A 22,474-nucleotide genomic window follows, 5' to 3' on the forward strand; every position below is an offset into this window, starting at 1 on the left:
GGCCGCGCTGCTGCAGGTGAGCCCGACCCGGCCTGACCCCGGGCTGACCCGACCCCGGCCGGGACCTGACCCCGGGTCCCCACCCCGAACCCCGGCTCTGCGGACTGGCGCCTCGCTCTGCCTCCACCCCCACGCGCCAAGGTCCCGTCCCGAGCCGATCTGGGTCCCCGGCGCGGCGGGGTCGGGCTCCGCCCCGCGCCGCCCCAGGTACCGCAGGGAATCGGCTCCCCCGCCTCCATCCCCCTCCCCTGCCGCGCCAGACCCGGTGATCCGGGGGCTCTGCGGGGCTCCCCCAACCCCCCAGGCCTCAGACTCTAGTTTAAGTGCTGTTGAGTCGTTGAGCCCCAGGATCCCCCACAGTGCTGTGCACAGTGCACACTTCCCGAAGGAGCAAATGAGCAGTAGTGCTGTGCGCAGTATTGCTCGGCCTTCACGCCTCTGTGCACCTCTCTGTAGTCCTAGCACTCTGGAGACCCAGGCCGGAGGACGGGAGTTCCGGGCTAGCCTGAGCTACAGAATTAGAATGCAGCTCAAAACAACCACCACCACCGAAGGGGGAACCCTCAGAACACAAAGACAAAACTCACAGCCCTCTCCTACCACGCCGGGCCTGCGTCCAGACAGCGGGGAAGAAAAACATTCCACATGCAAAAGGTCACGGTAGCTTCGCGTGGCATTCCTCCTTCCTCCCAATATCCAGGACCTAAGGCCAAGCCCTTGCCCAGAAGTCCCGGGCATTCCAAGGCCATTCCCGGGCTAGCCTTCACCCTGAGCCGGCGGGATGTGGTGGGGAGGGCTGGGGGGAGGGCAGCCCGCTTAGGCATTAGTTAACTGCCTTCACTGCTTTAGAGGAAGCAGAGCATGTCCAGCCCACAGCTGCTCAAACCCAGCCCTCGGCCTTGGCCTAACAGGCAGTTAAAGCCTAGGAGAGTATTTAATTCAGAGAAAAGAATTATTCTCGTGATACTTGATCTTTATGAAGAATAGTTTCAACTAACGAACGAGTTAACAAAGTGCATGGGAAGAATGTTTTTTTGTTTGTTTTGAGGCTGGCAGCCAGTATAGTTTGTGCCTGTAATCCTAGCTACTCTGGTGTGAAGCCTGAAAATTCTGTGCGACTCTTACCTCCACTTAACTGTCAAAGGGCTGAAAGTAGCAGTGTAGTTCAAAGGGTAGAGAGCCAGGTTTGAGCGGGAGGAGCCAAGGGAAAGTGTGAGGCTCCGAGTTCAAGTCTCAGTACCAGCACCAGTATTTGCATGCCTGCCTCTCTGCCCCCACCCTCCACTTCTCAACCTTCATCCTCTTCCTAGGTGACTAGCCAGGAGTCCACCAGTGTCTACCCACTCAGAACAAGTCTGCCCTAAGTGGTGTTTGGTACCTAGCCCGCCAGAGTGCTGGTTCAGAGGTGGCGAACTTCATTGTTTGCTTCTATTTACAGCTTCCACAGTTTGCCAGACTTTGCAGGCCGAGCCCCATGCCCGTGTTCCTCTCTGGTCTAGGGCACAGTGCTGCTGGCCTTGAGTGAGGGGTCACCTGTGGGTGTGGGTGAGGCTGGGAAGCTGGTGGAGCTGCCCCATACCTGTATGGGGCCTTGCAGGGAGAGCCAGCCTCTTTCAGGGTCGCTGAGCAGGGGACCCACGCCGGTCTCCAGTTCCCCATAGACCTCTCCTGAATAGTGATTGGTGAGGTTTGGGGCTGGAGAGCAGGAGGGTGCGGTGGAAACTGGGGAACCCGAGTTTCAGGCCTGATCTCCCCCCAGCCAAGGAAAACCCTTTATTACAGCGCTGACTTCCATAGGAGGAAGTTTTCTGTGGTGAGAAAACAGAGAAGCCACTCTTCAAAAGTTGAATAGGGAGTCTTTACTAGAAGGCCAGCGACTGCAGGCAGACTCTTGTCGCCAAGACCTGAAGCCCCGTGAATACACATCACACTGTCAGAAAACTGAGAGCCAGAGAGGAAAGACAGAGCAGAAAAGCAATACTGGCAAACCACATAGGCTCCTGTGGAGAGCTGACGTGGGCCACCATGCTGACTGGGAGGAGAGCCACAGACTCAGCACCTGCACCTGAGCTCCTCTGGGCCTAAGAAGGGTCAGGGCAAGGGACAGGGTCACAGGGAGCTTGAGAGGTCGTGACCCAAGACTGGCAGATCAGAACCTGCCAACTGCAGTCCTGTGTTCCAGTCCTATGGGGCTTCCTGGGGCAGAAGAGCCACCCACTGGGCTCTCCCAGAGGTTTGCTGCATGCAAACGAAGTACAGAGCCAGCGGTGGCCAGTCTTAGGGAAAGGAGATGAAAGCTGGCTTCACACATGCAGGTGCAGATTCATAGGCCTCTATACCTTGCAGTGGGGAAGTTGAGTTTGGGGGGCTGAGCGGGCTGGTGCAGAAAGCGTGGACGTGGTTTAGTTAACAGGACCATAGGAAATTTTTTTGCATGTGTACCACCAGTACTGGGGTTTGAACTTAAGGCCTCATGATCTGGCTTAGCTTTTTGCTCAAAGATGTTGCGCTCTACCACTTGAACCACAGTTCAGCTGGTTCATTGGAGATAAGAGTCTAGCAGATTTGAACCGCGATCCTCAGATCTCAGCCTCCTGCGTGGCTAGGACTACAGGTGGGAGCCACCAGCCCCATCTTTGATTTCTCCCCAGGAAGAGCCCAGAGCCACAGTTAGGCAGTGTGTATTGTGGGATTTTGCTGTTACTATTGCATGACATTGTAGGGTCCACTTAGTGACTCTCTATCTCATCTTTCCTACTTAGAAAATAAACATGGCTCAGGGCGATGACTTCACAACGTCAGAATGTGATGAGATTATTTGTGGAGGTTCTTTGGTTTCCTGAGATGTCCTATGAAAGCTCTGTAATGGGGTTCAGATACAATTACTTTCCAAACCTCCTCTGTTGGAAACTTAAAAAAAATTTAATCTCCCTAGTGCATTCATTCACTTTTCTAATTATAATTGTATTGAAACAGGGTGGGGATAAAAAAGACTCAGCCATCTGAGACACTGGTCTGGGCTCCCTGGAGGTGAACCAGAGGAGATAATGGCTTACCGAGACGTCCCTGGTGGAGCTTATGAGGAGAATGAAGGGTAGTTTTGTGTGCCAGTACTCAGGCTTGAACTCAGGGACTTGCTTGGCTTTTCCACTCAGGGCTGGCGCTCTACCGCCTGAACCATAGCTCCGCTTTGGCTTTTTGGTGCTTCATGGATTTTCCAGCCCCAGCTGGCTTTGAACTGAGATTCTCAGATCTCACTTTCTTGAGTAGTTAGGATTACAGGCGTGGGCCATAGGTGTCTGGCGATTGTGGGGATTTTAGGGCTGATGTGTGTGCCGCCGATTACCCAGGTTCCAGTGGGGGCTACAGGTAGCCATCAGCTCTGACTCTTCATTCTGGAACTCCTTCCTTCATGGCTCACATGGTGGAGAGGAGGCTTGGGAGGATGTCCTCCTTACTTCCTGCCCTAAAGCAACGCAGATAAGTGCGAGGGCTCAGCCGGAGTGAAGGGGACTGCCACCTGCTTCAGCCAACCAATGTTTCTCCCTTCCTTCCTTCTTTCCTTCTTTCCTTCCTTCCTTCCTCCTTCCTGCACTTTGCAGAGGGTGGGGGACCTGGGTTGTTTACTTAAAAACAACTAGTCAAACGAATAGCTATATATGCAGGAAAGTCCAGACAACTCTAGAAGGAGCTTTGTGGCCAGGAGAGACGGCGAGAACATCTGGGGCCTTGGAGAGGAAGCAAGCCTGGGAAGTTACCTGTTAGGGGCTGGGGCAGGTGCCAGCCTTCTTGGCAGAGGAAAAGAGTGCCACGTTCAGAAAGGCCTGGCTGGTTGGCCGTGCCTCGTGGCAGGCGGCGGGCAGAGGGGGCCTCCCCAGAGCTTCCCTTGGCCCTGATTTTCATTTCTTTACACCATCAATTAAGTCTCAGCAGACTGGTCGGGCCGGGGAGGGGGCAGTTGGTGAAGGCGGGAGAGGGCTTCGCTGTTAACAGTACCATCAGGTGTATCATCTCTCTGCTCTTGTCATGGCTGAGATGGTTAATTTTATGAGCTGATGACCTCTTCTAAAATGTCCTGAATGGTATGCAGACGGGCCAAGAAGCACACAGATTCTGCCCAATCTTGCACCGCTTGGCTGTTGTGACGGGAGTGTCCCCAGAGAGGCTCGGCTGAAGGCAAATAGGGTGGGCAGCCCTGAGGGAAGGCAAACCCTGCCCTGAGGGCTCCACTGTGGAGCCAGGCTGCGAGGCACCGAGCCACACAGCTGTTGTTCATCCTGTTCATCAGGGACAGGACTCGCGTCATCCACTGGCTGTCAGTGACCCCGCCTCCGGCTCTCTGGGTTTCCCTCAGCTGGTCGGGTCCTGTGGCTCACTTGGTGTGAGGAGGAGCGCTGGAGGAGTCTGGCACCACTCCACAGTCGTGCTTGCCCCTCTGATGGGCTCAGTGCCACGTGCCCAGAGAAAGCCACACGTCGAGGTTTGCAGACTCTTACTCTGTTGAAAGGTGCTTTAGGACAGCAAGTTCAAAGTTAATAGGGATGATTTCTTTGTGTGTGCATAAGTGTGTGCACAAGTGTGTGCATGTGCTGGCACCAGACCTTGAACTCAAGGCCTGGGTACTGTCCCTAAGCTGTTTTGCTCAAGGCTGGCTCTCTACCACTTGAGCCACAATCCCATTTCTGGTTTTTTGCTGGTTGAAGTTAATAGGGATGATTTCTTTGTATGTGCACAAGTGTGTGCATGTGCTGGCACCAGACCTTGAACTCAAGGCCTGGTGCTGTCCCTAAGCTGTTTTGCTCAAAGCTGGCTCTCTACCACTTGAGCCACAATCCCATTTCTGGTTTCTGTCTGACCTGGCTTTGAACCTCCATCCTCAGACCTCAGCCTCCTGAGTAGCTAGGAGTACAGGCGTGAGCCGCTGGTACTCGGCTACGTTCAGTAAATATTTCTTGAATGATTGGGCAACACTATTTTTTTTTCTGTTGGAGGACAATTGTGATTAGAGTAAAAGAAAACTAAACATAACCAAAGTTGTAAAGTAATTATACCTGGGCTGTGCACCTGTGGCTCACGCCTGTCATCCTAGCTACTCTGGAGGCTGAGATCTGAGGATCACGCTTTGAAGCCAGCCCGGACGGGAAAGTCCGTGAGACTCTTATCTCCAATAAACCAGCAGAAAACTGGAAGCCGTGCTGTGGTTCAAGTGGTAGAGCAACAGCCTTGAGCCGAAGAGCTGAGGAACAGCGCCCAGGCCCAGAGTTCAAGCCCCACCACCGACAAAAAGAAATAATTACACCTGGGGTGTTGAATTTATTTACATCTTTTGAGGTTTTGGGCATATTTTAAAATATCCACTCCAAAGCACAGGAGGCTCCCCCACCCTAATCAAACAAGGTTGTGAATGTGTTTCCGCCCATTTCTACAGTTCACAGACACAGAAGCAAGGAACACCTCCCCCGTGGGCGTGTTCCCCAGGGGTGGGCACACCTCGATTATGGGAGTGTCCCCTGGGTGGGTGTGTCCAGAGGGTGGGTACACCTGGCTTCTGGGTGTGTCCCTCAGGTGGGCATGTTCCCCATGGGGACCTGCTGGCTCAGTCTATCCTGCAGCTCACATCCGGTCCTGTGTTTGCTCCTTCAGCTCTATGTGGCCTCTGAGGCCATCCTCATGGCACTGGTGGGGGCCACGCCCCCCTACCGCTGGGACCTGGCTGGGCCACTGCCCAACCAAACATGGAGCAACGGGTCCCAGGCCGAGGCCTTCGGGAGCTGGGTCCCGATGGCCCACCTCAGCGAGCTGCGTAAGCACGTGAGGTTCAGCAATAGTTTCACCTCCATCGTCTCTGAGGTAAGTGAGCCTGGCCCACGGGTGCGTCGGGTGTGTGTGTGCGTGCACGTGTGCATACATGTATGTGCATGAAGGCGTGCATACCTCTGGGGTAAGTGGGCCTGGCCGTGGGTGTGGTGAGTGTGCGTGTGTGTGCAAGTGTAAGCACTCTAAGCAGGACTGGCTCACAGGTGTACTGAGTGTGCATGTACATACATGTGTGTGCATGCAGGTGTGCACACCTCTAGGGTAAGATGGCCTGGCTCACGGGTGCACCGAGTGTGTGTTTGTGCATGTGCAGGTATGCACACTTTTAAGGTAGGCAGGCCTGGCCCGCAGGTGTGCCAAGTGTGCATGTGTGCATACATGTGTGCGTACCTCCAGGGCAAGTGGGCCTGGCTCACGGGTGTACCGAGTATGCGTGTGTGCGTGTGCATACATATGTGTGCATGCAAGTGTGCGCACCTCCAGGGTAAGTGGGGCTGGCCTGCGGGTGTGCCAAGTATTTGTGTGTGTGTGTATGTACATGCAGCTGTAATCACTCTAAAGTAAGCAGGCCTGGCCCACGGATGTGCTGTGTGTGCGTGTGCATGCATGTGGGCACACCTCTGGGGTAAGTGGGCCTGGCTCACGGGTGCACCGAGTGTGCATGTGTAAATGTGCATACATGTGTGTGCATGTATGTGCACCTCTGAGGTAAGCAGGCCTGGCTCACAGGTGCAGTGGGTACATGTAAGTGTGTGAACGAGTACATATCTGTTTATATGTGTATGCCAGTACTGGACTTGAAGTCAGGGCCTGGGCGTGTCCCTTAGCCTTTTTGCTCAAGGCTAGCACTCTACCATTTGAGCCACAGCTCCACTTCTGGGTTGTTCCTGGTTAACTAAAGATAAGAATCTCAGGGACTTTCCTGGGCTGGCTTTGAACCAGGATCCTCAGATCTCAGCTTCCTGAGATGTGAGCCCCTGGTACCTGGCTATTTTATTGTTTCATTATTCTCTTTTTTATACATGTGTATAAAGTACTTTGATCACATTTATTCCCTGAAAATAGTATCTGCAGAGCCCACAGTTGAAGACACAGTGTTAAAACCCCACATTTGAAAGGTCTTGTTGGCAGCTATGGCCCTTGCTTCAGACCTTGAGGAACATTTTTAGTGGAGTTTGGGGAAGGATGAATGAAAAGTGATGTGATTCACTTGGTATTTAGTGCCAAAAAAAAAATCTCCTAATCTTGAGGAATCTAGATATTCTAAAATGAGCTAATCATCATTGAGTGGAATTTCGGTAGTCAGTTATTGCCTTCTGTATTCAAATTATTCCCTGAGCTCCGACTCATTAGACAGTACCAAATATCACAGCAGCACACAATTACCGTGCTTCGTTAGTGTTGCCAACCAAAAAAAGTGTAAGGTTGAAATAGTTAATAGCATTGTAGGTACAGTAGAGTTGAAATTGACTGTTAAAGTCAGTGTGTTCCCCCCCCACCCCCATCTCTAGGGTCAAAACGCCGTGTATTGAAAGTGCTTGGATAATTCACTGCAATTAATTGCTTTAGGGCTAATTTTTATTTAAATGTCTGCTTCCTTACGCCTGCACTACTTGTTGTTCTGTCCATACACCTCACCCATTAGCTGGTAATTCAGAGTGACAGCTACACTGAAATGAGTCAAGTTCGTTAATCACCATGAAACTGTTCCCAAAATACCCTGCCCAAGTGCTCCCACGTCAAGAGGCATCTCTTTGGCTGAGATCTTCCTCTACCAAGCGGGAAATAATTTCTTTCTGGGAAAGGCAGGTCAGGGGAGGCTTGAGGTACAGTTCAAGATTGTCCACCACAGAGCCCGTGCTGTCTCTGCGGTGGGCAGGGTCCTCCGTGGTGAATCCAGGCACCCAGGAGGAAGCTGCTGTTTGTGTGGTTCCAAAGTCCCACCGTACCCGAATGCTGGGAGGCTGAGTTTTGGAGGCCGGCATCTTATGACTTACTTTGCCCAAAGTACTGCTTGCAGCCACGAGGAAGGCCAGCAAGCACGTGCCCAGTCTGGTGGGGCCATGTGTAAGGGGTGACTAGACTTTGTGGGGACAGGTGGCTTGTCTTCCTGTGCATTGCATCAGGACCAGGTGGGCTATGCCCTAGCCCTCTGCAGGCGCCGCCCACCTCCTGGGAGGCTGAGCTGGTAAAGTGGACTGCATGGACTCCAACAAGTCTGCCTTTTTAATGCTGGGCAGCCAGGGAAGGTGGGCGACTCACCCACGCAGCCGCCATGCCTGGCCTGTGGGTCACCGGTGCACCACATGGCACCATGTTTTTTCATACTGCCTTGACCCTGTGTGTTGCTCTCCGTGGAAATATTTTATGGGCCAATGAAAATGCTTTTCAGGGGCTTACAATAAAAACTAAGGAATTCTAGCTGTCAGATTGTCTCTGGGCTCAAGGAGAGGCCTGCAGATCTCAAATCTCATTTGTATGTCTTGTCATGGAAATCCCCAGTAACAAGAAAGAAGGAAAAAAGAGCGAGGGAGGGAGGGAGGGAAGGAGGGGAAGAAGGAGGGAGAGAGGAAGGAAAAGAAAGAAGAGAAGAAACAAAGCCTGGGGCTGGTTGCTGAGTATCATAATTTAAAATAGGGTTGTTAGGTCTTAGATAAAGTGTCAGAGCCAGATCAGGGCAGATGAGTCTGACAGACTTTATCCCCCAAATAACCAGCAAAAGACTAGACAGGAATTGTGGCAGAGTGCCAACTGAGCAAGCAAGCCAAAAACAAGTGCAAGACCTGAGTTCAAACCCTGGTGCACAATGAGTTGTGGGCCAGATAAACCTTGAAACAGAAGACCAACTAGGGAAAAATGACACCGAAACCCCTGTGGAACTCAAGTTAAAGCACACAGCTGTCTTCCCGCCATCCCTTAGCAGACAGCCCTGTTACTGCCACTGTGGAACTTTCTAGCCTAACCCACGCTCACCAGCATTACTTCATTTCTGTGTAGCTGTGGTGGGAGGAGACTAATGCATACATGAGAATGGTTGGTTGATTATCTGGTGGGAGGAGACTAATAGGTGAGAGCTGGTTGGTTAATTATCTGGTGGGAGGAGATTAGTATCTCCTTGCTCTAGAAGATAGGGCAGCCTGCCTGTGATACATTTGTATCTATATTTTGATTTACTTGGCTATTAATTTTGTTTTTAGGATTATGTTAAGTGTGCAGTCCATTTTAAAACTCGTTTTCCAGGTTAGCCTTTTTTTTCTTTTCTTTTCTTGTGCCAGTCATGGGGCTTGAACTCAGGGGATGGGAGCTGTCCCTGAGCCTCTCTGTGCTCAAGGCTAGCACTCTACCACTTGAGCCACAGCACCACTTCCAGCTTTTTCTGTGTATGTGGTACTGAGGAATCAAACCAGGGTTTCATGCATGCAAGGCAAGCACTATACCACTGAGCCACCTTCCCAGCCCAGGTTAGCCTATTTCTGCGTTGTCAGAAAAAAAAAAATGATTGGCCTGACTTGTCACATTTCCTTAAGGCTTGAGGAATTCAGGGACGTGTGAAGGACGCTTTGTGTGACTTCCTGTAAGCCTGGTCTCCAATCTCCACTTCCTGTGTGGTTGAGCTAATCGAGCCCTGGGGCCTCAATCAGCCCTGATCATGGACAGAGCCCCTACTGTCCATGCTCAGCCATTATTCTCTTTCTCAGAACCCCCTCCATCCAGGGCTGGCCAGCTCACCCAGGGCCCCTGCCTGGCCAGCTTCCTCTTTCCTGGGGCTGCCATCTCTTCAGTGAGAATCAAAGCTTAGACCCCAGGCTCCTCCCCCCCTTCCTTCTCCCCGCCCCCCCCTTGGCTGGGCTACCTCTCCAGGGCCCTCCTCACCTTCTTCCTCTTTAAGAGCCATACCTGCCACAGGCCCCATCCCCAGATGTCTGTTTTCTTCTCAGCCCTGTTTTTCTCCAGAGGAGCGATTGTATCCTTGTATCTGTGTTATGCGTGCAAGGCCCCTTAAATATTTTTTTTGGAAAATTAAGTATAGCAAATGCTCAGTTCATGAACTTAATTTTGTAGACATGGAGGAGGAGGTAGAACACGAAAATAGATTTAGATAGGTCAACTTGAAACACTGGTAATATTTGTCTTTCTATTCTTCCTGTTCTGCTCCTGTGCATGAAAAGAAAGGAATCTTTTATTTATTTATTTTTTATTAAAATTTTATGTGCTGTAGCTTCAGAATTTGGCCTACCATTCACAAAAAGCCATAAGAGGTCTGGTGCCTGTGACTCACACCTATAATCCTGGAGGCTGAGATCTGAGAATTCTGGTTCAAAGCCAGTCTGGGCAGGAAAGTCTACCAGACTCTTAACTGCCAGCAAAAAGCCAGAAGTGGAGGTGTGGCTCTAGTAGTATAGCACCAGGCCTTGAACAAAAAAAAAGTTAAGGGACAGTGCCCAAGTCTTGAGGTTAAGCCCCAGTATCGGTACACAAAGGAAAAAATGATAACTCCTTTGATTCACAGAGCAGGTTTGGGGTCTGCTTGCAAGTAATATCTTAAATGTTAAAAAACTGAAAAGAAAGCACATTACTTCCACCAGCATTGGCAAGGCCCTGTCCGGGGGTCCCTCCCTGGGTGGCGTCTGGCCGCAGGGACACTGGCTGGCCCCAGCACCTGAGCTCTGAGGAAGGTCTCTGGGTGATGCTGGCTGCCTCACTGCCTCTACCTTACTTTTTAAAGTATCCAAGCTCCCATTTCCCCTCCTTCCCTGCACATCTTGGCGTTCACCCTGCCAGCTCTGACAGCAGGAAAATCACCAGGAATCTCGGTGCCATTTGGATCCGGGATTTTCCATCCAGGTCCGCTGGCTGCTCCTTCCCATGCCCCCGCTGGGGGCTGGGCGCCCGTGGATGGATTTGGGAAGTTCCACAGTGGTGATCAGGGGAATAGCTGATCACCGAGCAGCCAGATTTGCCCTTTCTTACTGATTAAGCAGCCAGCTTTGTATCTTGGCTGTTTAAACAGGCTAGAAAAACTGAGGTTCACAATAAATAAGACTAAATTTACAGGCTAGACTTTTATAAGCACAGAAACACCAGAACAGACAGTAAGGGTGTGACACGTAGAAAAGCAGGTGTTTGACTTTCAAGGCCAATTGCATTTCAGAGCAAGTCAGTGAAGCATTGTACATTGTCATTGCTGCTGCCTTCGCCGCTGTGAGCCCAGCTACTCAGCAGGCTTAGGGCAGAGGGTCGAGGTTCAAAGCCAGCCCAGGCAGGAAAATCCCTGACACACTCATCTCCAATTAACAACAAAAAGTCAGCACTTGAAGTGTGTGGCTGAAGTGGTAAGAGGCCTAGTAAATGTAAGGTCCTGAGTCCAAACCCCAGGATTGCCGATGATAAGGATGACGATGACGATGATGATTTGCTGTGGTCCCAAGTTTCTGGCCTTTCTGAAGATCGGGCTCCTTGGATGGTAAGGCTGGAGAGCAGCAAGCCCTGGCCACACATGTGGGGTGCAGCACAGATGCCCCCCGGAACAGATTCTCTCTTAGTTTTGAAATCGTTGCTACAGTCCACCTGTGACAGTTCTGTCTGCATCCCTGCAGTGGTTTCTGATCGCGGACAGATCTTACAAAGTCAGCGCAGCAAGCGCCCTCTTCTTCAGCGGCGTGTTTGTGGGCGTCCTCTCTTTTGGTCAGCTTTCGGATCGCTTTGGGAGGAAGAAAGTCTACCTCGCAGGTAATCCGGAGAATTCAGGAACCCAGTTAGAGGATGGAAGGGGCTATTACAGTTCTCGGGGAATTCATGTTTTTTTTATTTTATGGTTTTGATCAGTGTCAGGGTTCGAACTCAGAGCCCAGTGTTTGCTCAGCTTTCTGGCTCACAGTGGTGCTCTGCACCTGAAGAGCCACTCCTTCAGGTCAGCATTTTTGCTGTTTGAGTTTCAACTACTTTCGTGCCTGGGCGGCCTTTGAACCTCGATCCTCCGGATCGCAGCCTCCTGAGTAGCTAAGGTTAGCAGTCATGAGTTTCACAAGCTCTAGGTTCCAAACTTTCTTCTAGCGCAGGAAAGAGACCAAAGTGCAAGCGGCATTGTTTCAGACCCCCGTGTTCAGCAACCTGCCCAGATGTGTGTTAATACACTTTGGATCGGGGAGGCTGCTGTGCCATCTGCACCCTGCAAGTTGCAGTTTATGCTGCGCTTCTAGAAGGCGGGCAGTGGAAGATGGCCTGCCTTCCCCTCCGGTCCCGAGTTCTCCCTGCGTTGATCAATGCCACTTAAACTGTGCAGAGCTGGCCTCGTCCGGCCAGCAGGCAACGTGTGAGCAAGAAGGTTCCGTTTCCCACCGTGTTGCGAATAACGAAGCCGTGCGCCGTGCGTGACACGCAAGTTGGCTTTTCCTTGGAGTTTCCCAGAGAAGCGGGGCACGGGCCGGCCCGCTGGCTTCAAAGGCCGAGACGAGAGCTCAGCCTGTCAGCCCGCAGGCGTGGGGCGCCCGGATCACCACCGCCGTCCTCCCTTCTAGGTCTCTCTCTCGACATCTTATTTGCCATCGCGAACGGGCTCTCGCCCTCCTACGAGTTCTTCGCCGCCACCCGCTTCCTGGTGGGCGTCATGAATGGCGGGATGTCGCTGGTGGCCTTTGTCCTGCTCAACGAGTGCTTGGGCGCCGCCTACTGGGCGCTGGCAGGTACTGTGGGGGGGAGTCTGTCGGAGCAATGTCCCTCACTCAGGCCCAGTCCTTACTGAGCACCTGGGGGCAGAGCTGTTCAGATTTCAGGGTTTCCTCCACCCCCGCCCCCTCCCCAGTTTTGGAGTATTTGCATCCACAAAGTGAAACGTGTGTTTGAACTCACGGCTTCACCAACCCCTGGAGCCACGTCTCCAGCCTTGAATGTTTTAGCTGTCTTTCTGGAAAGGTCTTGAGGTTTCAACCACTCTGGTCTGGACCTCCTCTGGACAATCCTCCTGCCTGTACCCTCCGGTAGCTTCCGTTAGTGGTGCACCACCACACCTGACTTACTGATTGAGATGGAGGTCTCCGCAGCATTCCTGCCTGGGCTGACCTTCCGACCTCAGGCCCCGGTCCTCCTGAACCTGGCCTCCGATGTGGCGGGATTACAGGTGTAAGCCAAGAGGTGGCCTGGGTGGGATTTTTGCTTGTTTTTCTTTTTGAGCAATACTGAGGTTCGAACTCGCAACCTTCTGCCTGCTAGGTGGGCCTGTGCCGCTCACGCAGCATCCCCACCTCACATTGGTGTTCTGCGGGCTCCCCGTACAGATTGGAGGTGATTTTATATGGTGGGTGGCTTCATGTGCCCAGACACAGAGCAGGGCCCCTCCCCCTGGGGTCAGGTGCGGCATTTCCTGCCAGTGGTGAGTGCCATGTCAGCTCTCGCACAGTCAGGAAAAGCCACGACACTCTGATCGCCAGTGAACCACCAAAAGGCCGGAAGCGGAGCTGTGGCTCAAGTGGTAGAGTGCCAGCCTTCCGTGAGAATGTCAAGTGAGAGCGTTGAGGCCCCACGTTCAAGTCCATGTGTGTCTTTCTTTTGGGCTGGGCTGGCTCAGGGCTGCAGTGGGAGGCCGGCCGCAGCGGGTTGTGCCCGCTCACACGTCTGCCTCCTCCCTTGCTAGGCTCCCTGGGTGGCCTCTTCTTCGCCGTGGGGATTGCGCAGTGCGCCCTGCTCGGGTACTTGGTCCGCTCCTGGAGGACCCTGGCCTTGACACTCAACCTGCAGGGAACGGCTGTCTGGCTCTTATCTCTGTAAGTTATTTTTCTTCCTGCATTTTTACTTGAATGAGGAAATTCTTTTTGTTGTTATTTTGCTTGTTTTCATGTTGGTCCTGGGGCCTGAACTCAGTCTGGGCTCAGTCCTTGAGCGTTATTGGCTCAAGGCTGGTGCTCTACCACTTGAACCATAACTCCAGATTGGCTTTTTGCTAGATAATTGGCACTTAGAGTCTCATAGCCTTGGGTCCACCTCAAAACTCAGCCCCTTGAGTAGCTAGAACTACAAGTGTGGCCACACCTGGCTCTAGTTTTCTTTTTTTTAATCACTTAAAGCTTTAGCATACACATAGTTTACAGCCAAGGTAGTTTTCTTCAGCACCATAAATGTGCTGAGGTTTTAATTTGATCACTGTTTAATTTAGTAGCTGTTTATTCAGGTTCTGAGATTCACTGGGGTCTGGACTGAAACTTGACTTTGTACTATCTTTGAGAACAAGGGAATGGCCACGCACAGAAAATAACACAGTAGAAAGCATTCTCCTGAGCTGGCTCGGGCAGCTCACATCTATATTCCTAGCTGCTTGAGAGGCGGAGACGGGAGGATCACGCCTTGAGGCTAAGTGTAGGACCTCTTCTCAGTCGGCAGCTGCCCTGGGTAGTGCATACCTGAAGTCCTGGCTTCATAAGTAGGATAAACAAGCGGATGGATCACAGCCCAGGCCAGCCCAGAATCCATGAGAGCCCCTCATAGAAAAACGCCAAAGGCAAAAAGGACTGGAGGTGTGGCTCAAGAGGTAGAGTGCCTGCCTAGCAAGCATGAGGCCCTGGGTTCAAGTCCCAGGACCCCTCACAGGTTGCTGGGCTTTGGGCCATGGTGAGCCCCGGTCCTCGCTGGTCTCCCGTGTGCAGCTTGCCTTGCATCTCTTTCAGATCCATTCCTGAGTCTCCCCGCTGGCTGTACTCACAGGGCCGCCTGCGGGAGGCGGAGGATGCGCTCCACCTGCTGGCCGCCAGGAACGGCCAGCCCGCGCACCGTGTGATGCTAGGCCAGGCGCCTGGCGGGAGCTGCCCGGGCACCGGGAGCCTCCTGGACCTGTGCCGCCACAGGCCTCTCCTCTGCCACACCCTCATCCTGGCCTTCGCATGGTAATTGCGGGGGGGGAGGGGGAGGGGGAGTCTCCTGTCTCCAGCTCAGTCAGAATCCAAGAGAGGGGTGTACGGGGCCCGTGATTGTCGGGTGGCACATGCACGGGTGCCAGGGCCGGCCTGGGTTCTCCACACGGACCGGCCGTGAATGGCGCCCACGTGCCCACTTTCTCCATCCGTGGGGCTGGGGGGGTGGGACATGGTGGGAACAGTTTTCTGAATCATGAATCTATTTTATTTCATTTTGGTGCCAGTCCTGGGGCTTGAACTCAGGGCCTCTCGCTCCCACTGAGCTGGGTTTTTTGCTCCAGGCGGAAGCGCTGACACTTGAGCCACACCCCCACTTCTGGCTTTTTGGGTGATTGGTTGCCTTGGGTTTTGCTGTTGTTTTTGCAGAGCTGGGCACGGAACTCAGGGCCTTGCGCTTGCTAAGCAAGGGCTCTTCCACCCCCAGCGCCTTTTCTGGAGGTTCACCGGAGATGAGAGTCTCATGGACTTTGCTTCCAGGGCTGGCTTTGGACTGCAATCCTCAGACCTCAGCCTCCCGAACAGCTGTGATGACAGGCGTGAGCCCCGGTGCCCACCAGCTAGACTAGAAATTTCTCTCAGGACACAAAGCTTGGTGGGCAGCAGATGGCGCTGTGGGGCGGGGCTCTTCTGATCTCTGACAGGACTCGCCCACAGGTTTGTGTGCAGCCTGGTGTACTATGGCCTCACACTGAGTGCCGGAGACCTTGGGGGAAGCATTTACCTCAACCTTGCCCTGTCTGGCCTCATCGAGATCCCATCCTATCCGATCTGCATCTACTTGATGAACCAGAAGTGGTGAGTGTGGCCCGTGACTAAGGGACTCTGGGGCAGAGCCAGGCCCTAAGTTCAATTCTGGGTACCCAAACAAAAGACCAGTGAGCATGTGTCAAAATAAAGTGCACCGCAGAGGATGCGCGCACACACACACACACACCCTGTCCTAGGTAGATGCCAAATACCGTGGCTTGGGCTGCAGGCACAGACTGCTGATCACCTTGAGTTAGAATTCCTCTCAGGCCCATGCAGTTAGAACCCCTTTTTCAAGCTGAGTACTGGTGGCTTAGCTGTAATCCTAGCCATCCAGATGCTCAGATCCGGAGAACTGTGGCTCCAGCCAGGCCAGCTGGACAAGCCCAATATGTGTAGTTAGTTGGACTTAAATCCAATTAAACACATATACTTATATAACATACATATATGTATTTGTATGTGTGCACACACACACACATGCATGCCGGTATATTGGGTCTTGAACTCAGGCCTCACTCTCTTGCTTGGCATTTTGCTCAAGGCTGGCTCTCTACCAATTGAGCCACATCTCTACTCCCAACTTTTTGCTGGTTAATTGGAGATGAGAGTCTCATGGACTTTTCTGCCTAGGCTGGCTTTGAACCATGATCCTCAGATCTCTAGTAGCTGGGATTTCAGGTATGGGTCAGAAGCATTTAAAATAGCAACTAGGGGGCTAGAAAGGTGGCTCAGTGGTAGAGCGCTTGCCTTGCATGCATGAGGCCCTGGGTTCGATTCCTCAGCACCACATAAGCAAAAAGAAAAAAGCCAGAAATGGCGCTGTGGCTCAAATGGTAGAGTGCTAGCCTTGAGCTGAAGAGCTGAGGGACAGCGCCTAGGCCCAGAGTTCAGGCCCCACGACCAGACCCAAAAATAAATAAAAAATAAAATAAAATAGCCACTAGGACACACTCTTGTTCCCGTGTTTACTCTTGCTCTTTCAAAGGTAGACAGAGGTGCTAACTCCTCATGTCCTGACCATTCAGGACCAGCCCCTATTGCCACTTAAGAACAGAAGCGAGGGCAGGGCCGGGTTTTCTGGGCAGCTATGCTGAGCGGGCAGGACAATGTGAGATCCCCTTGCCTTGCTCAGGTTTGGTCGCAAGCGGACATTAGCCGCATTTCTCTTCCTGGGAGGCCTGGCCTGTCTCGTGGTGGTGTTCATTCCCGAGAAGAAAGGTAGGTCTTCAACCTTGGAGGCGTTTGCAAAGCATATTTATACAGACAGTGGATTACTGCCCCCTCCCCTGCCATCCCCCCATGCGTGCGTGCGTGCGTGTGTATGAGTGTGTGTGTGAATGTGAGTGTGTATGAGTGTGCCTCCCTCGGCAGTTGTATGGAGGAGCAGTGGCCATGTCCCTCACCTTACCTAAACCATTCTAGGGGTGAGGGGCCAGCTTGCTGTGCGCCCCCTGTTGGTGGGCTGGGAGGGGCTGCCTCGTGAGGGGTGCCCTATGGCACCCACCAGCTACAGCCTTGGATGAGAGATGGGGTGCACTAGCCCCGGTGTGGCACCCCACTCCAGTGCCCCGCCCCCAAGCACCCCAAAGCAACGCTGAGAGCAAAGAATCACAGTTAAAGAGGGACACTGATGCGCACACCTCAGGAGGCTGAGATTGGAGGATTGTGGTTTGAAGCCAGCCCAGGCAGGGAAATCTGTGAGACTCGTATCTCCAATTAGGCAGCAAAAACTCGAAGTGGCGCTGTGGCTCAAGTGGCAGAGTGCTAGCCTCAAGGGCAAAGTTAAGCATGAGTGCAAGGCCCTGACTTTACAGTCCAGTACACATACACACACATGCATGCATGCATTCACACACACATACGCGCCAGCAGACATGCAAATGAGCAGGAAAACCCCTCCAGACTGAGAAACACAACGAGAAGTGGCATGAACGGAGGACAGGGGTGGGACTTGCTAGCACAGTGCGTTGGCACGCGTGGCCGAGGGGTGGGGTGGCCACAGGGTGGGCATGGAGCCAATCCTGTATGGGGGCTTGCAGGTACACTGGGGTGTTTGTTTAAGGGAATAGACTGGGATGTTGAAGTGAGTAGATCAGGGGCGCATGAGGCCGTGGATTGGGGTGTTTAAGAGAATAGATCGAGGTGTTTAGGACCAGTGGCACTTGCGTCGTGCGTGGCACAGGCAAGGCCAAACTGGCGTGGGCTGAAGCCCCCAGCAACCTCGACCCATAGCCGCTGACCTCAGGCGCGGCAATAGTCCTGGAACATTTACCCCCTCCCCTGCCCCCATCCCTCTGCTGGCCAAGGGGACAGAGAGGCCTGTACCTCTTCTGCTGGCCAGGTGGACTGGAGGCTGCTGGGAGCCCTCACTGCACAGCCCTGTTCGCCAGGCACAGGTGTGTTCTCCGTGGCCAGCGGCCGGTCCTCCGCCCTGCTGGGGAAGCTGACCATCAGCGCCGCCTTCAACACCGCCTACATCTACACCTCGGAGCTGTACCCCACGGTGGTCAGGTGAGCCGCGTGCTGCCCTCATGGGTGCCCAGAGCCCCGTGGGACTGCCCCACCCTCCACCCAAGGGTGCTGAGGCCTGGCGCCCTGCTGAGCCCTCCCTCGAACCCCAAGGGCTGTCCACCCAAACCAGTTACTGACCCAGGATTAACCATGAGTCAGACGAGGGTCTTTTCCCCGAAGGTGTCACCCACACACAGAGTGGTGAAAGGTCGTGTCACACGGTAATCACAAAGATGAGATTCTAAATGTTAGTTGTGAAAAGTAGTTTGGGGCCTGGTTTGGGCCCACACCTGAAATGCAAGCCACACAGGAGGCTGAGATCCCAGGATCGCAGTTCAAAGCCGACCTGGGCAGGACTGGGAAGACTCCTGTTTCCAATGATTCACCCAAAAAAGCCAGAAGTAGAGCTGTAGCTCAAGAAGTAGAGTGCCATGGGCTGGGAAGGTGGCTCAGTGGTAAAGCGCTTGCCTTGCATGTGTGAGGCCCTGGGTTTGATTCCTCAGCACCACATAAGCAAAAAGAAAAAAGCCAGAAGTGGTGCTGTGGCTCAAGTGGTAGAGTGCTAGCCTTGAGTGTGAGGCCCTGGGTTTGATTCCTCAGCACCACATAAGCAAAAAGAAAAAAGCCAGAAGTGGTGCTGTGGCTCAAGTGGTAGAGTGCTAGCCTTGAGCTGAAGAGCTGAGGGACAGCGCCCAGGCCCAGAGTTCAGGCCCCACAACCGGGCCCCCCCAAAAAAAAAGAAGAAGTAGAGTGCCATCCTTGAATGAAAAACCCAAACCAGAGCTTGAAGCTCCCAGTTTCAAGCCTCATTACTGGCCCTGAGGTGGGTGAATGAATGAATGAGATCGCAAGTTATAATTTTCCGTTCCTTATCCTCAACACTGTGCCAGTACTGTCAGCCTCTCAGGCCCGGCAGCGTCCCTATGGCCAGAGAAATCACCATCACTGGTCAACCATAGAAGGTTCCAGTAGGCGGTGTGGTTCTGTGCACCCTGGGCCTGCACCAACATCTGAATGCCCTTCATTGGCCTGCTTGTGTTTCCTTCCCCAGGAATGCTGGGCTGGGCGCGTGCTCCATGTTTTCCCGGGTCGGCGGGATGATGGCCCCCTTTGTCCCCTCACTGGTCAGTCCGCACCCTCTCTGCCCTCAGCAGCCACTCCTGGGAGAGGGCACGCAGGGCGGGCACAAGAACGAGCCAGTTCTCCAACGGGCTCCAATGGGGTGGATGGACGGGCTACTTTTCTCCACTCATGGGGCTTGAACTCATGGTCTGGGCACCGTCCCTGAGCCTTTTTGCTCAAGGCTGGTGCTCTGCCACTTGAGCCACAGCTCCGCTCTGAGCTTTTTGCTGGTTATGTGGAGGTAAGAGTCTCAGACTTTCCTTCCCGGGCTGGTTCTCCACCTCCTGAGTAGCTGGGATTCCAGGCGTGAGCCATCAGTGCACAGCTCTGCGCTGATGTTGCTTTATCAAGTCCTATCTCTGCACCCCGGGAAAGGTTGGGGAGCAGGACAGCAAGCGTAGCTGGCCTTCTGTTCCAGCCGCTCCAGTCATGGTTTGCTTGTGTTTGGTTCCATGCCCCCACAGAGGCTGGTGCAGCCTTTCCTGCCCTTCATGGTGTTCGGAGCCTTGGGCCTGACCTCCGGCCTCCTGACCCTGCTGTTGCCGGAAACCCTCCACAGCCCCCTGCCGGAGACCTTGGCTGACCTCCACTCCTACAGGCGGCTCGGGGACGAAGCGCTGTCCTTACAGACCCTGGACCCTTCTCAGGTATGGGGCGCCTTCGCTGCACCCAACTTCCACTTGGATAATGAGAGTTGTTGAGATCAATAGAATACTTGGGTCACATAGAATAGAAAAAAGTGGCATCTAACAGCACTCGCTTTGCAAAAACTATGAAGATGGTTGAGGAATCATGAGTTTCTCCTCCCCCACCCCCCTCTGTGCCAGTGCTGGTACCTGTTAGGTTTTTAAAAAGAGGTTGCCCAGTAAGAATCACACCACATACGTGGTATTCAAGTAAGGGGTAGGTTTATTCATCATTCTGGTTGGCACCAGGCCATCTTGACCCTTCACGCAGTGGGGAAAGGCCTGGGAAAGAGCTGGGAAAGAGGGCATCTGGGCCTGGGCTAGGCCTTACCTAGGGTATGGGTGGAGAAAGGTGTGGCCACATTGAATCCAGATGTGACCTCAGCAGATGCAGATGTGACCTCTTCCAGGTGTGCCAGTTGCCTAGGTAACGCAGGTACTGGGTGGAGACTTTGCTGTGAGCAGGGTGGAGTCTGCTCGCCATCCAGGAGCAGACCTTACAGTACCCTACTACCTGAACCACGTGCCCACTTCTGGCTTTTTGCTGGTTCCTTGGAAATAAGAGGTTCTCTGATTTATGTGTCCAGGCTGGCTTTGAATTGTGATCCTCACATCTCAGCCTCCTGAGTAAGCTGGGATGACAGGTGTGAGCATTAATCCCTGCCACATGAGAAATGAATGTTTCTTAGAGCACTTTGGGCACCTTGTTGGGGCGCTGTGTCCTCTGCCACCCATCAGCAGAGGGCGCCCCAGCAGGTCCTCCCTGAGGACCAGGGATGTGGCCCAGTCACTGGTGACTGGCACCCTGCTTTCAGCCTTCGAGGAAGGACAGCGAGGGAGGGAGGCAGAGCGAGGAAGAGGAAGAGCTCTGTGATGCTGATGAAGAGACTCAGATGCTCAGATGAAGCCAGTCCCAGGCCTTCTCAAGAGGAGGAGGAGGAAGGTCACCGTGGTTCTCCGGGGAGAGCTGCAGAGAGACATGGACGGATGCCTGGCATGGAGCGATGCCTCCCAGGCCCGGGGATCGGGGGAAGGATGTCACAGAGCATCACGTGTTTCTGCACAGCACCTTTCTCGTCTTGAATTCAAGCTCAGCTCAGCATGACCACCTCCAGCCCAGGGGCTTGCTCCCCACGGTGGCCAGGGCCAGGGGAAGGGGTGTCCAGGGGGCGCCCGCCTTCCTCCAGATATGATACAGCTGGAGCCCCACGTTAGAGGAGGACCGTAGGAGCTCTGTGTGTGTACATGGGCGCACAACAGGCCTGGGACTTGAACTCGGGGCCTAGACACTGCCCTTGAGCTTTTTCCCTCAAGGCTGACGCGCTACCTCTTGAGCCACACCTCCACTTCTGGGTTGTTTTTTTTTCTAGTTAATTGGAGGTAAGTCTCATGGACTTTGCTGCCGGGGCTGGCTTTGAACTGCCGTCCTCAGCCAGGCTCACAGGTGCCAGCCGCCCGCTCGCAGCTTGTTCAACTTTTGAATAAATGGATGTCCAGACAGGAGCCCTCGGTGTCAGCTGTCTGTCTGGGAACACATTCACACACTGAGTGAGGGAGGGCCTGGGTGGAGAGCTGCCCTCCCCCTTGAGACCCGCCAGACCCGCCTTCGGCTCCTGCTTACAGAAATCTGCCTTCCTGTGCCAAGCGACAATTACAATTCCAGAGGGAACTGTGGTCTTTCCCAAGGTCTCATGTGTTCTCCTTGAAATCAACCAAAGCAAACTAAAGGGGTCATCAACAGTAATCCTGCAGATGGCCAGAGTGCAGGACCTACTGAGAGCCCAGTGTGTGAGTGTGTGTGAGTGGGGGTGTGGAGGTGTGGGCACATGTGAGTGGTGTATGAGTCTCAGTGAGTGGGGGTGTGAGCATGGGGCATGAGTGTGGGAGGGTGAGTGTGAGTGTGTGTGTGTGTGTGTGTGAGGCGCTGGAGGGATTTGTGTCAAAGTTGAGCTGAGCATGGCTCTTAGAATCATTCATTCACCTGATCCCAGCACCGTGGCTCACGCCTGTCATCCCAGCTACTCAGGAGGCTGAGATCTGAGGACCACAGTTCAAAGCCAGCCGGAGCAGACAAATCCAAGGGGCTCATATCCATCTGACTAGTCGAGAAAACAGACGTGGAACTGTGGCTCAAGCGGTTGAGCGCCAGCCTTGAGAAAAAGCTATGTAAGTGTGCATAGCCTGAGTTCAAGCCCCAATGTCAGCACATACACTCGCACACACCAGTAAGGATACCACATGAAATAACATATAAGTTCAAAAAAAGCCTGTTCGTCTGGCTGGAGGCTTTGAAGACGAGTGCTTGGCTGCTCTGTGGGTGCGTTTCCCAGTCCACACCTGACCTGCCCAAGTGAGTTCCACTAAGGGCCAGCGTTGGTCTGTCAGGGAAAGCAAGCCCATTACTTGAAAACAACTGGGAATAAAACCTAAAGGGACAGCTGACCAGCCGAAGGTCAGGTCGGCATGTCTGTGTCAGGATGCCTCCCAGAGGGAGAATATGGATAACAAGTGACCTCTAAAACCTCTTCAGCCCAGAAATCATCCAGCCGCCTCTGGGCACAGGTGGAGACCAGCGCTCAGGTCAAGTATTTAAGACTGTGCAGTTCTAGCTGCTGGGGAGGGAAGGGCTTGATGGACAGGTGTGGTTGGAGTGCCACTCCCAGGCCTCTCGGTCCTGGGGAGGGA

The 22,474-nt window shown here is 53.4% G+C and overlaps 1 protein-coding gene across 1 annotated transcript; it reads left to right on the forward strand.

Moving 5' to 3' along the window:
* Window positions 1-6: 6 nt before the first annotated feature.
* On the forward strand, window positions 7-20,694 carry Slc22a15 (solute carrier family 22, member 15). Its single transcript, XM_013024761.1, has 12 exons — window positions 7-16; window positions 5,644-5,850; window positions 11,415-11,547; window positions 12,336-12,500; window positions 13,448-13,577; window positions 14,475-14,690; window positions 15,375-15,515; window positions 16,603-16,688; window positions 17,861-17,981; window positions 19,033-19,105; window positions 19,568-19,750; window positions 20,605-20,694. Exons 2-12 carry the CDS (start codon window positions 5,671-5,673, stop codon window positions 20,692-20,694), a joined length of 1,518 nt encoding a protein of 505 aa, XP_012880215.1. The 5' UTR covers window positions 7-16; window positions 5,644-5,670.
* The last annotated feature ends 1,780 nt before the right edge of the window (window positions 20,695-22,474 follow it).

This window comes from Dipodomys ordii, unplaced genomic scaffold (genome assembly GCF_000151885.1).
Source record: "Dipodomys ordii isolate 6190 unplaced genomic scaffold, Dord_2.0 Scaffold78, whole genome shotgun sequence".
NCBI classification, from domain to species: domain Eukaryota; kingdom Metazoa; phylum Chordata; class Mammalia; order Rodentia; family Heteromyidae; genus Dipodomys; species Dipodomys ordii.

Excerpts from the sequence above, each read along its gene's own strand:
- Slc22a15 (XM_013024761.1), top strand. The coding sequence starts at position 5,671 with ATGGCACTGGTGGGGGCCACGCCCCCCTACCGCTGGGACCTGGCTGGG. Across the intron at positions 15,516-16,602 it reads TACTTGATGAACCAGAAGTG|GTTTGGTCGCAAGCGGACAT; the intron begins GTGAGTGTGGCC and ends TGCCTTGCTCAG. Across the intron at positions 19,106-19,567 it reads CCCCCTTTGTCCCCTCACTG|AGGCTGGTGCAGCCTTTCCT; the intron begins GTCAGTCCGCAC and ends ATGCCCCCACAG.